This window comes from Ursus arctos, unplaced genomic scaffold (genome assembly GCF_023065955.2).
Source record: "Ursus arctos isolate Adak ecotype North America unplaced genomic scaffold, UrsArc2.0 scaffold_5, whole genome shotgun sequence".
Classification (NCBI taxonomy): Eukaryota; Metazoa; Chordata; class Mammalia; order Carnivora; family Ursidae; genus Ursus; species Ursus arctos.
Genome location: NW_026623067.1, coordinates 57,644,628 through 57,659,348, shown reverse-complemented (window position 1 = coordinate 57,659,348; position 14,721 = coordinate 57,644,628). Strand labels below are relative to the sequence as shown.

The window sequence follows — 14,721 nt, the reverse complement described above, 5'->3', positions numbered from 1 at the left end:
CTGTGTTGGGCTCCCTCTGCCCCCCCCCTCCCGCTCATGTACTCTTTCTCTCTCTCTCAAATAAAATCTTAAAAACAACAACAAAAAAAAAAAAAACCCACAATGAGTTATCACCTCACACCAGTCAGAATGGCTAAAATCAACACAAGAAACAAGTATTGGCAAAGATGTGAAGAAAGAGGAACCCTCATGCACTGTTGATGGGAAAGCAATCTGGTGCAGCCACTGTGGAAAACCCTACAGAGATTCCTCAAAAAGTTAAAAATAGAATTACCATATAATCCAGTAATTCCACTACTAAGTATTTACCCAAAGAATATGAAAACACTAATTCCAAAGATATATATAACAGCCCAATGTTTACTGCAACATTGCTTACAATAGCCAAAATATATAAGGAACCCAAAGGTCCATCTATAGATGATCAGATAAAAAAAGATGGATATACACAATGGAATATTACTCAGCCATAAAAAAAGGATGAAATCTTGCCATTCATAAAAACGTGGATAGATCTAGGGAGTATAATGCTAAGTGAAATAAACTCAGAGAAAGACAAATACCATGTGATTTCAATCATATGTGGAATTTAAGAAACAAAACAAAGAAAGAGACAAACCAAAAAACAGACTCTTAATTATAGAGAACTGGTGGTTACCAGAGGGGAGGTGAGTGTGGGAATGGGGGAAATAAGAGATGGGGATAAAGAGTACACTTATCATGATGAACACTGAGTAATATATAGAATTACTGAATCAGTATAAGAAACTAATAAAACACTGTTAATTATAATGGAATTTTAAAAAAACAAAATTTTTAAAAATGTAACTACTCAAGTAATCTGGGGTTATATAAAAATATAAAGCCATTTTAATTACTACAGTGCAATGTTGACATAGACAATCTCAAGAGCATTATAAATTAGTATCCTATTCTGAGAAATAGTATACAGAGACACTTCACTGTAATATATGCAAAAAAATTTGTAAAGTTACATTACCTTTTGAAGGACTAACAACTTTTTATACATTAAGGCAATAGTACGGATTTCTGCTATCAAAATTAATTTTGTTATCCAATTTTAATGGAAAAGAAAAACATTTTCAACTTGATTATCAAAGGCACTATACTCTGTGGCAAAAAATGACTTATCAGCAACAGAACACCTGTTGTGTAGGAAGTTTTAAATACATTTTTCTCTTCAAAGTACACTATTAAGTAATTCGTAATGTAGCATACCGTTTTAGTTAAGAAAAACTATAAAGAAAAAGGCAGGATGTGCTACTTTCAAAAGGGCTTGAAAATAGTTTGAATGATTCAAACTTTCCTCTAACAAATGCCACAACAAAAAGGTTTGTCTTTTTATATGCAGGGAAAACAACAATTAATAGCTTGTTTGGATAGAAACTTAAAACTTTAAAGTTTCCCATTACCTCACTTTGACAAGTTTTATTTGTCCTGACAGTGCTACTTTAAATATTAGGGGAGAAAAGTGAAACTAATATTGTAATTTTTCTATTTTAAGAAATTACAAATGATCCTAACATACGTCATTTTTAAGTTGTCTTAGACAACTATCGAATTCTCAGAAGGTATTTAGTTCCTGTTCCTAGTTGTCCCTAGTTCATTAAGTTCTCCTTTGGAAATTTTTATAAAGCTCCAATTTAGAGCTTTCAGCCCCAATTCCAGGCTTGGAAGTAAATAAAATGCAATCTATTTTAACTGTTTGTATTCAGTAGCGGGAAAGTGAAGGCAAAGACAAAAACATAAATTAGACTAGGAATTCTCTCTAGATTTCAGATATCCAAATTTATCCCTGTCCCTCCCTTAAGAGGGACAACAAAGGGCACCCAAAAACTGGTACAAGAATGTTCACAGAAAGCATTATTCATAGTAGCCAAATCATTAGATGAGGCTATGTTCAAAGCTCAAGTAACAGAAAAAAAAGATAACTTTAAAATGTTAATGTACAATTTGCAGTAAATTATACTTCGATTTCTAGAAAAAGCCCTTAATATACAATTTGAAATTAAGTTAGCAAGCCTCTAGAACACATTCTTTTTTTTTTTTTAAGATTTTATTTGTGAGAGAGAAAGAGAGAGAGAAGAGCGCGCGCACATGGCACACAAGCAGGTGGAGCAGCAGGCAGAGGGAGAAGCCGACTCCACACTGAGCAAGGAGCCTGATGTGGAAATCGATCCCCTGAGCTGAAGGCAGATGCTTAATCACTTTATCTACTGAGCCACCCAGGAGTTCCAAGAACACATTCATCCATCAAAAAACATGCAAGTGGCGTCTGGCTGGCTCAGTTCAAAAAGAGAATTGCTTGATCTTGGGGTAGTGAGTTTGAACCCCACATGGGGTGTGTAGAGATTACTTAAATTTTTTTTAAAAAAAGCAAAACATTTTGGGATGCCAATATTAAATTCAATAGTTTTATAAATTACTTAAAACCTGAAGTCTAAAATTGATAGGTTATATACATCAAATATACTTAAATTAATTGACTAATTAATTAAACTGATAGGTTACACCTAAAATTCATACAGAGATGCAAGGGATCTAGAATAGGCAAAATAATCTTGAAAAAGAAGACCAAATCTGGAAGACTCCCACTTCCTGATGCCAAACTTACTTACAAAGCCATAGTAATCAAAATAGTGTAGGACTACTGTAAGGACAGACAATGGAATACAACTGAAAAATCAAGAAATAAACCCATACATCTACAGTCAGCTGATTTTTGACAAGGGTGACAAGATTACTGAAAGAAGTGAAAGCAGCAGCCCTTCAACAAAGGTACTGAGACTACATATCCATGCAAAGAATGAAGCTGAACCTCCTCCTGGTACCACACACAAAAACTGACTTCAAATGGATCACAGGCCTAAAAGTAAGAGCTAAAACTATAAAACCCGTAGAAGAAAACATGAGTAAATCTTTGTGACCGTGGGTTAGGAAAAACTTCTTCGTTAAAACAATAAAAGCATAAGTAATAACAAAATAAATTAAACTGGACTTCATCTAAATTAAAAACTCTGATGCTTCGAAGGACAATATCAAAATTACCTCAGACCAGTTGGAATGGCTACCATCAAAAAGAAAAAGCAAGTGTCAGCAAGGTCGGGGAGAAAAGGGACAGTCGCACACTGTTGGTAAGAATGTAAATTGGTACGGCCACTGTGGAAAATAATAAGGAGGTTCCTCAAAAAATTAAAAATAGAAATACCATACAATCTAGTAATTCCACCTCTAGGTATGTACGTGAAGAAAATGAAAACATGAATTAAAAAAGATATTTGAATAAAAAAGATATTTGAACCCCTATGTCTACTGCAACATTATTTACAACAACCAAGATATATGGAAGCAACCTAAGTGTCCATTCATAGATGAATAAAGGAGATGTGGTATACATACACAATGGACTATCACTCGGCCATTTCTGCCATTTCTGCCATGGATGGACCTCGAGTAGTATACTATGCTAAGTGACACAAGACAGACAGAAAAAGACAAATACCATATGATTTCACTTATATATAGAATCTAAAAGCAAGACAAATGAACAAAAACAGAAACACTCCTAAATAAAGAGAAAAAACTGGTTGTTGGGGGGATAGGTGAAATAGATGATTAAGAGGTACAAACTTACTGTTATAAAATAAGTCACAAAGATGAAAAGTACAGCATAGGAAATAGACTCAATAATACTGTAATACTCCAAAACATTAATGACACTTACACTGGTGAGCATTTCATAATATATATCATTGTTGAATGTTGTACCTGAAACTAATATATGTCAACTACACTTCAAAGTAATTTTTAAAAACTAAACAAATAGATGTTTAAAAAAGGCACCATCAAGAAAATGAAAACGACAGCCCACAAAATAGGAAAAAATGTTTACAAAATCCTGTATCTGATAAGACAACCCAGAATATAAAAAAACCCTTACAACTCAATAATAAAAACTCAAGTAACCTAATCTAAAAATGGGCAGTGACTCTAAATATACTCCTCCAAAGAAAATATGTAAATAAATACATGAATAGATGCTCAACATTAGCCATCAGAGAAATGGAAATCAAATCCACAGTGAGATATTACTTCACACCCATGCATTATAATAAAAAAGACCGATAACAAGTGTTGTCCAGCATGCAGAAAAATTGGAACATCAGACATTGTTAGTGGGATTGTAAATCACGCAGTCACTTTGGAAAACAGTTTGGCAGTTTTTCAAAATGTTTAAGAGTTAACAATATGTCCCAGCAATTCCATTCCCAAAAGAAATGAAAACATATTTCCACACAAAAACCTGTACAAAAATGTTCATAGCAGTATTATTCATAATAGCCAAAAAGTGGAAACAGCCAAACGTCTCTCACTGATGAATAGATAAAATGTGGTACACACATACAATGGAATGTTTGGCCATCAAATGTAATTAAGTACTGATACGTGCTACATCATGGATGAACTGTGAAAACATGCTAAGGAAAAGAAGCCAATCACAAAGGATAACACATATGATCCCATTCATATGGTACATCCAAAAGAGACCCACCTATCGAGGCAGAAATTATAGATTAGTAAATTGCCTAGGCTGAGTTAGGGGCGAAAGAGGTAATGACTGCTAATGGATACAGCGATTCTTTCTGAGGTAATGATAATGTTCTAAATTGATCGTGGTGATGTAACTGCACACAGGAAAAAACCCCGAATTGTACACTTAACTGAGTGAGTATAGTATGGGAACTGTTACTTAATAAAGCTATTTTTTAAAGAAAACCCTAACGTCTCGTATTTACGTCGCTTGCGGAAAACAAGAAACATTTAAGACAAATAACTATGAACTGATTTGAATACTAAGTCCATACGTGATACATTTAGGAATAAGAATTTAAGACACCACCTCTTGTTCACTGAAAGATCACTCCTTTAATTATTTCTAAATTTTAACTAAAATGTAATTGTAGTACTTGCAGCTGTCAGGACCTAAAATGAGATTCACCCGAGATACCTGGGTAAACATGTTACTCTTCCCGCACTCGGCTGAACTGCACTTCCCATTACGACAAACAATAACTGCAGAAAAACACTCCACACGGTGACTGGAAGTCATTCTCAAACAACCACCTAATACTAATACTGAGTTAAGAGGAGGGGTGTGGAAAGAATGAGGAAGGGGAAGGAGCACAAGGCACAAGGGGAAGTCTTCGTGCATTTAAGCCCAAGGAATCCAGTTACATTAAATTGAACTTTTATACGCTTTGCGAACAGGCCCAGAGGCAAAGTCCTCGGCGCAGACCAAAGAGCCGAGCTGCGAGGCCGAGAGGAAGTGCTGATCCAGGCCAAGCCCGCAGGGGATTTCGTGTGGAAACGGTGGGGGGCAAAAGGGCTAAGATGGGGGCTGCGGTGCGGGAAGGAGGCGAGCCCCCTCCGCCCGGCAGCGGCCGGCGTTTGCCGGCAGGGCGCAGCTGGAGGCGGCCGCGCGGCGGGCCCGGCGGCCGCGTCCGAGCCGTGGAGCGCGCCCGGCGCCCAAAGCCTCCGGCGGGGCCGGGTCGCGTCTCCCGCCCCATCCGGCGCTTTGTCCCAGCGCGGGCGGCGGGCGGCCCCTAGGCGTCCCCGCCGCGGGCTGAGGGGCCGCGCTGACAGCCCTCGCCCCCGCAAGGGCTGCGAGCCTGCGAGACCCCGCGGCCCCTCGCCCGCCCGGCTTCATCCAGGCGGGACGCAGCCGGCTGCGGTCCGAGGACGCTAGCCCTTACCGCAGAGCCTTCGCCGCCGCCGCCGCCGCCGCCGCCGCCGCCAACGCCGCCAACGCCGCCGCCCCGAGCGCACACAGGCCGAGGTCAGGCGGAGAAAGCTTCGTACCCCAAAACCCAATTTCCAACATCCTGCCCTTACCCAAAAATTCTCGACGAAATGCGCCATGACCATCCTGCCGCCGCCGCGCCAGGTTCCGCGTCCGCGCCCGCCCGCCGCTGTGTAAACACGGGCCCGGCCCCCACGGCGCCCCCGCCTTTCCCCGCTGCCGCCGCCGCCGCCTTCTTCCCGGAGACCTTCCCGCACCCTCCAGGGCGCATGCGCCACCTAGCGGCTGCTGCCGCGGGGCGAACTCTTGAACGCCGCCGCCTGGCTGCGCATGCGCCTCGCGTCCCATCCCTGCGTTTTAGTAACCTTCGCCTCTCCCCGCGCGGGCGCGGCCAAATTGAGTATTCTCTTGGGCATGGTGGGGAACCGGGTTCCTGAGGAGTCACTGGGGAAACTGCCCGCACCTTTTGCGGTACAATGGGTACTGGCCCAGGGATGAGCGAAGAAAAGAGCCGGCCGACGGCAGTGGATACGGCAGCCTGGCTGCCTGATCTCTTCCTCTACCCAAGACGCGCTTCCCCGGCCTTGGAGGATCTTGAAGGGACCAAGTCTGGTCAAGATGGGATGGGAAAACTTGGCCTCTGGCCACCGGGAGGAGACTGGGAAACCTTTGGTCAATAGGGTGCCTTTCCTTGACGGGGAACTAAGAACCAAAACAAAACTTTCCGACGCCGGAAAAGGAGGAAACGCCCAGTGTCGCCTGAGAGTCTCTGGAGCAGCGCGAGACCCAGGCACCAACTCCCCTGCCGAAGCCGCTGACCTCTAGCACGCCCCGAGCAAAGCGGCCAGCCCGGCCGGAGCCGGTAAAGTGACCCGAAAGGAACGAATTTCCCTGACCCAGGCAGTTAAAAAAAAAAAAAAAAAAATCTTTTCCAGAACTTGTTCATTTAAGTACCTAGTTCTCTTAGCAACTTGTACATTTTGGAAAAAGAAACAAGCTTAAACACGTCCTGGCATAACATAAACTAAATCCCCTTCCCACGCTTTCCAGGGGTTAGGGAAAAAAATTAAACCCTTGTGCAGAGGTCTCAAGTTCACCGTCACCAGGTCAGCTCAATCCAAAATCTGCAGTTCTTGAAACCAAGCCCCACTAATAGATTTAGTGTAGCTTTAATTATATACACACACCGCACTTTCTTAGAACTTTTTACTTCAGACATAATGAACACCAAGACATTTGTTTTTGGTGGAAAATTATTTTCATCCTCAAAAACAAAAACCACACAGTGCCTTACACATGGATGAAACTGTAAAGTGTTGAATTGGGAATAAGTGGATATTGGTATTGTGATTATATCTTTTTAAGGAATATCTTTTAGAAATATATAGGATGTAACAATCTGCTTTAAAGTAACTCACTGAGGGAGGAACAACGAGTAGGGGTATGCATGAAACAGGATTGACCACGAGTTGATAATCGTTAGGACCTAGGTAATGGAAACATGGTGATTCACCATACAGTAGTACACTCATTTTGTGTATGTTTTCTGTTTCTTAGAAATTTGCTACCATTCTCTAAACCATTAATCTAGCACTATCTTTCTTCATCATGAAAAAATTCTAAAAAATATACCGCCATCTAGATCTCTCCGCAAATAAGCTTGGCTCTCCGCAAATAAGCTTGGCATTAAGATCCTAGTGTCACTAGGCACTACCCAGCTTAGACCTTGGGAGGAGAAGCCTTATCCTAGACCCATGCTTTAAAGGTCCTTACATATTACAAACATGTTACTTTATTAAAAAACAAACAGGTGCCTTTGCCACTCCTGATCTGATGCTGAACTCTGGCCCATAACCATATATGCCCTCCCCACGACCAATACCATTCAGGTCCCCAAGAAACACTTCTTCATAACTCTTGCCCTGTACTTCCACACAAAAGGTACAACTCCAAATGCAGTGAAAATCTGTGGGTGGGATAGCTGCCCATATCAGAAATAGACTCCTTTGGGGTTCAGGCAGAATACAAGCTGCAACAGTACTTAAGTAAGAGAGAAGACAAATGAGTTAACTTGTTCAGTTTTTCCTCCCAGCAGGAATGCAATAGATTTTTGCATAACAAAGTATTATTTTGCATAACAAAGTGGTGTCAAGCACAGATTTTCCTTTTTGCAGTGTTCTAACGCTGACAATTTAGCATAGTACTCAAATAACCACTTGGATTACACTGGTCTCCATTTGTACTCTTACCTCTGATCTCATAAATATTAGAGGCAGGCTTGCCATAAAGATCAATATTCTGTGTATTTGGGTATTTACAAGGCTCATTTGGGCCGAAACACCATATTCCGTAATTGCCTGATATTTAAATGGTGGGAATGTAGAGTAAATAGTGATAAGGCAACTAAATTTCAGACAAGATGGTGAAGTAGAAGAAAAATGTGGGTAGTATCAGGCACATTCTGTTCTCTCAAGTGAGGTTTCCCGGGATGCACATACGCTCTGGCAGAGTGTAGATAAGGCCCTGAGAGGGCAGCTTACTTATGTGCCGTTAAGTATTTGTGACCCACACGCTTAGCTCCTGCTTATCCAAACACATTCTGAAATTACTAAAAACTGACGCAGATAACAACGCTGTTCCACTCACTGCCTATACCACTTGGCACTTACTAGTCACTCAATCAATGTTTGGTGAAACAACGGGTGAATGACTGAATCTATCATAGAAATGTCAAGGTGGATGAGACTTTGAGTATGCAGTAACTCCATTCTTTTACTCAGACTCTTAATTGGTGCTAGGTCTTAGCTTATACAAATAGCATTCTTTACATTCTACTTGATTTAATTTTCTCACATTACTTTAAATATTTTCAAAAGAATTCTTTGGGGCTTGAGTATACTTCTTTTTTAAAAAAGGTTTATTTATTTGAGAGAGAGAAAGAGAGCGCACGCGGAGGGAGGTGCAGAGAGAGAATGCTTAAGCAGACTCCCCACTGAGCATGGAACCTGACCCCAGGAACCTGAGATCATGATCTGAGCTGAAATCAAGAGTCAGCCACCTAACCTACTGAGGCACCGAGGTGCCCCAGCTTGAGTATACTTCTTAAAGGATAAATTGCCTTTTGTAATAAAAATAAAATTAAATTGAGATAATATTCAAAATTGGCTCCCAGGTGATGCTGCTGGTCCCCATTAAACTCTGCCCCAAGCATGTATGTTATAACCAAAGCTATAACATAACTGCTATAACATAATTTGACAAGTGGTAGCAAATAAGAAAGGAGAAATTAACACAAAATTATCTAAATCTGCTTCTCTGGTTTTAAGAAATATGACTTGTCTCCCAGATTTGAGGACAAGATATCCAAAGAACGTCCCCCTTTTCATTCCTTAGTTTGATCTCTTATTTCCAATCTTGGGGTCACAGCTCACATTCCCCTAATCAACATTTAGTTACAAAGGCCATTTCTTAGGGGCGCCTGGGTGGCTCAGTCATTAAGCGTCGGCCTTTGGCTCTGGTCATGATCCCAGGGTCCTGGGATCGAGCCCTACATCGGGCTCCCTGCTCAGCAAGAAGGCTGCTTCTCCCTCTCTCACTTCCCCTGCTTGTGTTCCCTCTCTCACTGTCTCTCTCTCTCTGTCAAATAAATAAATAAAATCTTAAAGAAAAAAAAAAGGCCATTTCCTCATTACTTCATTTAAAATGAATTCTGTTCCAGGAAAGTGAGCTATAAAGTAAAACACTTTTTTCCCCCATTTATTTTCAATATAATTTTGCAAATATACTTCTAATCGTTTCCAAGATGAGAGTGGCAGAGGAGACGCTCCTATAAACCTCTATTTCCTGCTAATTGCTTCAAGGGCAGCATCCTGTGTCAGATGCAATAGTCCTCTATACTTATCTTGTACTTGATGAAAACAAGCGGCAAAAGAATTAAGCTCCGTTAAAAGGCAGACGAGAAAGAGGCAGAGATCCCTAAGTCTGGTGCTCTCTTGTTTTTCCCTACTCAATAGCAACATATTGAAAGCAATAGCTTTACGCAAAACAGAAAGAAAAGCAAGAGCTTAGCAGACGGTATCCAGGCAGGCTGCTATACAAGACTGAGGAGACAGAAACATGCTAATCAAAGTGCAGAGTGGAGCTAAATATCATCCTTTATACACTCTTCTCATTTCAGAGCAGCTTGCTAGGCACACCCTGCTCTCCTTGGTGCACCTGGGACCGGCTGCCTGCTCTTTGGGGTGGCGTCATCGCCAACTCCAGAATGAGATGTACTTTCCGCTGGGCTCTCTTATCATGCTGTCTGTGAAAGAAACACAAAACACCTGACAGGTTGTTCAAGGCTTTGCAATGCTAGTGATCGCAGGAAACCCAACACAGGTTTTAAAATTTATAAAAAAGAAAGAAAGGAATGTCTGCCTGGCTCAGCTGTGGGAGCATGCAATTCTTGATCTCGGAGTCATGAGTTTGAGCTCCACATTGGGGGGTAGAGATTACTAAAATTTTTTTTTTTAATTTTTAAAAAGTAAGAAAAGAGAAATTGCTCAATTACACAAAGTCATAAAGGTACAATAATGTAAAAACATACAACGATGTTTGTCATTAATATTAAGTGTAAAGGCAAAAGATGACATGGAAGATACATTAAAATTATAAGGGTGTACAAATATGCATATAAATGGACAAAAATTAAAAAAACAGAAATGTATGTGTTAGGGTGGTGAAATTATGGCAATTACTAAACATCTAAAATGTATTTTAATGTAAGAACATAGTACAATTTAAATAGCAATCACTGTTCTTCGTTTTCATTTGAATATAAATGTAACGGGGGCCAAATTTTCCCTAGGCCTTTCATTAACTCTCATTTATTCAAGCAATAGACAATTACTGGGCACTTAACAATGAAAAAACTATCTCTGCTCTTACAAAATTCACAATCTAATATAGACTCATAAGAAATAAGACAATAGGGGCGCCTGGGTGGCTCAGTCGTTAAGTGTCTGCCTTCAGCTCAGGGCGTGATCCCGGCGTTCTGGGATCGAGCCCCGCATCGGGCTCCTCCACTGGGAGCCTGCTTCTTCCTCTCCCACTCCCCCTGCTTGTGTTCCCTCTCTCGCTGGCTGTCTCTCTGTCAAATAAATAAATAAAATCTTTAAAAAAAAAAGAAGACAATAGACATGATGACAATTATAAAATAATGTGCGTAGAAGAGTACCTGGTGTATAGTTGACAATCAATAAATTTTTATTAAATGAAAAATGAACAAATGACTGTTTGTTCAGAAGGATAACCTCAAAGAAATTCAATTTGTCCTTTATCTTTTTTCTCGCCCCACTCCCACCTCTTTCTCTCTTTCCCTCTTTTTCAAGAAAGTGACAGGAAATTGACCTGGATTCACAGGGAGTTTCTTCCATTAGCATAAAGGTCTTTGGGTCCTTGGGGTAGTAGAATCCAGAGCAATTTTTAAAAACTCAGTGCTTCTGGGATTGGCTAATAACCTAGGAGATAACTGTATATTGAAACTGGCAGAAGAGAACACTAGGAATTGTAACCATAGGAACCCACAAGAAGAGGCACCTTTGGATCAGCTAGGAATAGAGGGAATGGGCTTGGTCTCCTTTGAAGATCTGCTGAAGCCTGAGCAGAGACCTGGCCGCACCTAGATTTCAGCAGTAGCACAGTATACTAGTGAGAAGGATAGTCCTTGAGTTTCCTAGACAACTGAGGGGAAGGAGGGAGCTCCACCCAACCATTTATGTAACAAACATTTAGCAAACACCTATATTAAGCCAGGCCCTCTTCTAAACACTGGGGGGGGGGGGGGGTCCAATGTGAAAAACACGTAACTTCGCTACTCTCCTGGCGCTGAGTGTGGGAAGACAGACCACAGGGATATAAATAAATGAGATCCTTTTGGATAGTGATACATGCCATGACATATAATTGGGATAGATTGTGGTGAGGAGACTTCTTCACCTAGAGTGGCATCTCTAGGGAAGTGACATTTGAGCAGAGACCTGAACGAACCAAAGGAAACAGCCATACGAACATCTGCAGAGAGGTCCATGTTGAAGGATCAAACCGTGCAAAGGCCCAGAGTTAGCAATGTGCTTGATGTGTTCAAATAAGTGGAAAGGAGGCCAGCATGGTTGGAGTCGTGATCAAAAGGGAGAAGATCAGAGAGGAAGTCAGAGAGGAAAGCGGTGTCAAGGGTGGAGAGGCCAGTGTAGTCTAAGTGGCATAGGAAGCCAACGGAAGGTTTTAAAGCTTTAGAGATACCTGATTATGTTTTACAAGATCACACTGACTGCTCTGTGCAAAAGGATGAGGGGGAAGTGGTAGTAAACGGAAGGCCACTGAAAAGACAGATGCAATAGTCCTGATAAGAGAAGACAGTGGCAGGGACTAGCCTACCGACCGCAGTGAAAGTGATAAGAAGAAGATCTTAAGATCTATTTTGAATGTGCAGCCGACAGAATTTGCTAGTGGAGTGGTCATGGGGTGTGAGGGGAAGAAAGAAATCAAGGATGATCCAGCAGTTGTGCCTGAGAACTCAGATGTAAAAGGGTGCCACAGAGATGGAAAGGATATGAAAAGCAGCTGCTTGGGAGAAAGGAAGACCCAAGGGTTCTGATTGGCCATGTTAGGTTGGAGGTGCCTACCGGAAATCCAAGGGGAAATGTCTATCAGGCAATTGGACATATGATTTTTTTAAATCATATTTATTTATTTGAGAGAGAGAGCATGAGATGGGGAGAGGCAGAGGCAGAGGGAGAGGGAGAAGCAGACTCCCTGCTGAGCAGGGAGCCCGGCGCGGGGCATGATCCCAGGACCCCGGGATCATGACCTGAGCCGACGGCAGACGCTCAACACACTGAGCTACCCAGGCGCCCTGGACGTATGATTTTGGAGCTCAGGACAGAGGTTGGACTGAAGATGTAAACTTGAGGATCACAAACCAACAGAGATGAGACCCCAGAGAAAGGTGGGGGTGCGGCGCTGAACAAGAAGCTCTGCGGCACTTGTACAATTTCAGTCAGCAGAAGGAGCTGAGCCAGCAACAGACGTGAAGGAAGAGGAGCAAAGTAGAAGCACCAGGAAAAAGGGATAACATTGAAGCCAAGAGAATGGTTTAAGACTGGTCAGTGGATGACAAACACTGAGAAATGACCAAAGGGTTTAGCAGGACGGAGGGAGGAGTCTTGGCAAGCCAGCCTTCTTTGAAGTGGCAGGGAGATAAATACGACTCAAATGGGTTGACGAGAAAAGGGGAAGTAAAGACCACAAGTAAAGACAACTTGTTCAAGAAGTTTTATATGAAAGGGGAGGGTAAGGTAGGCAGACATTGAAGGGAACAGGGGTGAGAGGGGAAGAGTGTTAAGATGAGCAGTAGGAAGTCATGCTTCGATGCCAGGGGAAATAAGCCAAAGAGACAGAAAGCGGAGATAATTGTAGAAATGTGGTCCTTGAGTAGAGGAAATGACATGGGATCCAGAGTAAAATTGAAGCTCTAAGAGGGTGCTTCTAGTTTTCAGGCAATGAGTCTAATAGGATCACGATCACTTAGCTGAAAAAAGTCCCCCTAACTGCATGTGCAACTGTACTTCTGCACAGGAAACACCCCTTTCATGTACTACCTGCCTGAGTCCCCACATCAACCCTATAAGACCTCTACTGTTATTTATTTTGTATTTATTTATTTGTCAGAGAGACAGCACAAGCAGGGGGAGCGGCAGGCAGAGGGAAGCAGGCTCCCCGCTGAGCAAGGAGCCTGATATGGGGCTCGATCCTAGGACCCCGGGATCATGACCTGAGCAGAAGGCGATGCTTAACCGACTGAGCCACCCAGGCATCCTGAGACCGCTACTGTTATGATCCTGGTTTTACAGATGAGACAATATGCTCCAGAAAATTAAATTGCCAAGGTCAAACAACTAGCGAATGGTAAACTACTGTTAACTTGTGGTAAACTTATTAACAGTGGTAAACTACTGTTAACAGTGGCATGAACAAAGTATTATGAAGGAAGGTAGGTGAGTCCTCAAGAAACAGAAGGGGCCAAAAAAGGATGACTGGTCAAGGGTGAAAGTTAAAGTCATCCAACGAGGACTTTGTGCTTGTTATTTTTAACTCATGGTCTGGTGCTCTTCAGAAGGCTCCTTGGTTAGTGTCTCTCTGACCCAGGCTCTCTGAATGAATATGAATGTGAAATACTAAAAATTTCAAACAAATATATTTATATCTTACTCTTTGAAAAAAAAGGCTTTTCTCTCCTCACAGTCAGTCCTGAAACATGCAAAAAATGTAATTGTCCAAAACTCAGATTCCAGGCAAAATCTAGAGCTGTCCCACCCTAAACAGGATGTCTGGTCATTGTATTAAAAACCAGTCACTTCTGACAGGCAGAGGGAACAGACAACCAGATCAGTCTGTAGGCATGACTGCAATGTTCTCTATCAAATCCTTAAGACCACTAAATCCTGATGAACTATTTGCAGGGAGGCAGCTGGACTGGGCCAAGCCGGCCAGATTCGAAGGTGACAAAATAAAATGTCGTTTCTAGCCTTACAGCTCCACTGGATGACATCTGACTTAATATGCTTTTTTTATACTGTTTCAAGAACACACTGTCACCAATTAGTTATTTTTTCTTCATTTAGGTCCAGAAGATGAATGTTATTTCTTTTCTTCCCACTTCCCACATGCTAGCTAAAACCAATTCTCTCTTCAAGCTGTCTTCAAGTGTAACTCCTCCAAAAAAAGAAAGCTGCTAAACCATTACCTTCTGGGTACTCTCACTTATATTTCTTCTTTCCTCCATGTATTCACAGATATATCCTTCAGATTAAGTAGTTTTTAGCTTGTCACAAACAGCTATGTACTGTTCTTTGTGGCAT

At 41.7% G+C, this 14,721-nt stretch overlaps 1 protein-coding gene across 2 annotated transcripts in view; it reads right to left on the bottom strand.

Annotated features, from left to right (window-relative positions):
* FCHO2 (FCH and mu domain containing endocytic adaptor 2) overlaps positions 1–6,044 on the bottom strand; it is a 109,645-nt gene extending 103,601 nt beyond the window's left edge. For both annotated transcript variants that reach the window (XM_026498809.4, XM_057307444.1), the window contains exon 1: positions 5,914–6,044. In XM_026498809.4, the coding sequence (XP_026354594.3) occupies positions 5,914–5,946 (33 nt within the window). In that variant the 5' untranslated portion in view covers positions 5,947–6,044. The remainder of the gene's footprint in view (positions 1–5,913) is intronic.
* Positions 6,045–14,721: the final 8,677 nt, after the last annotated feature.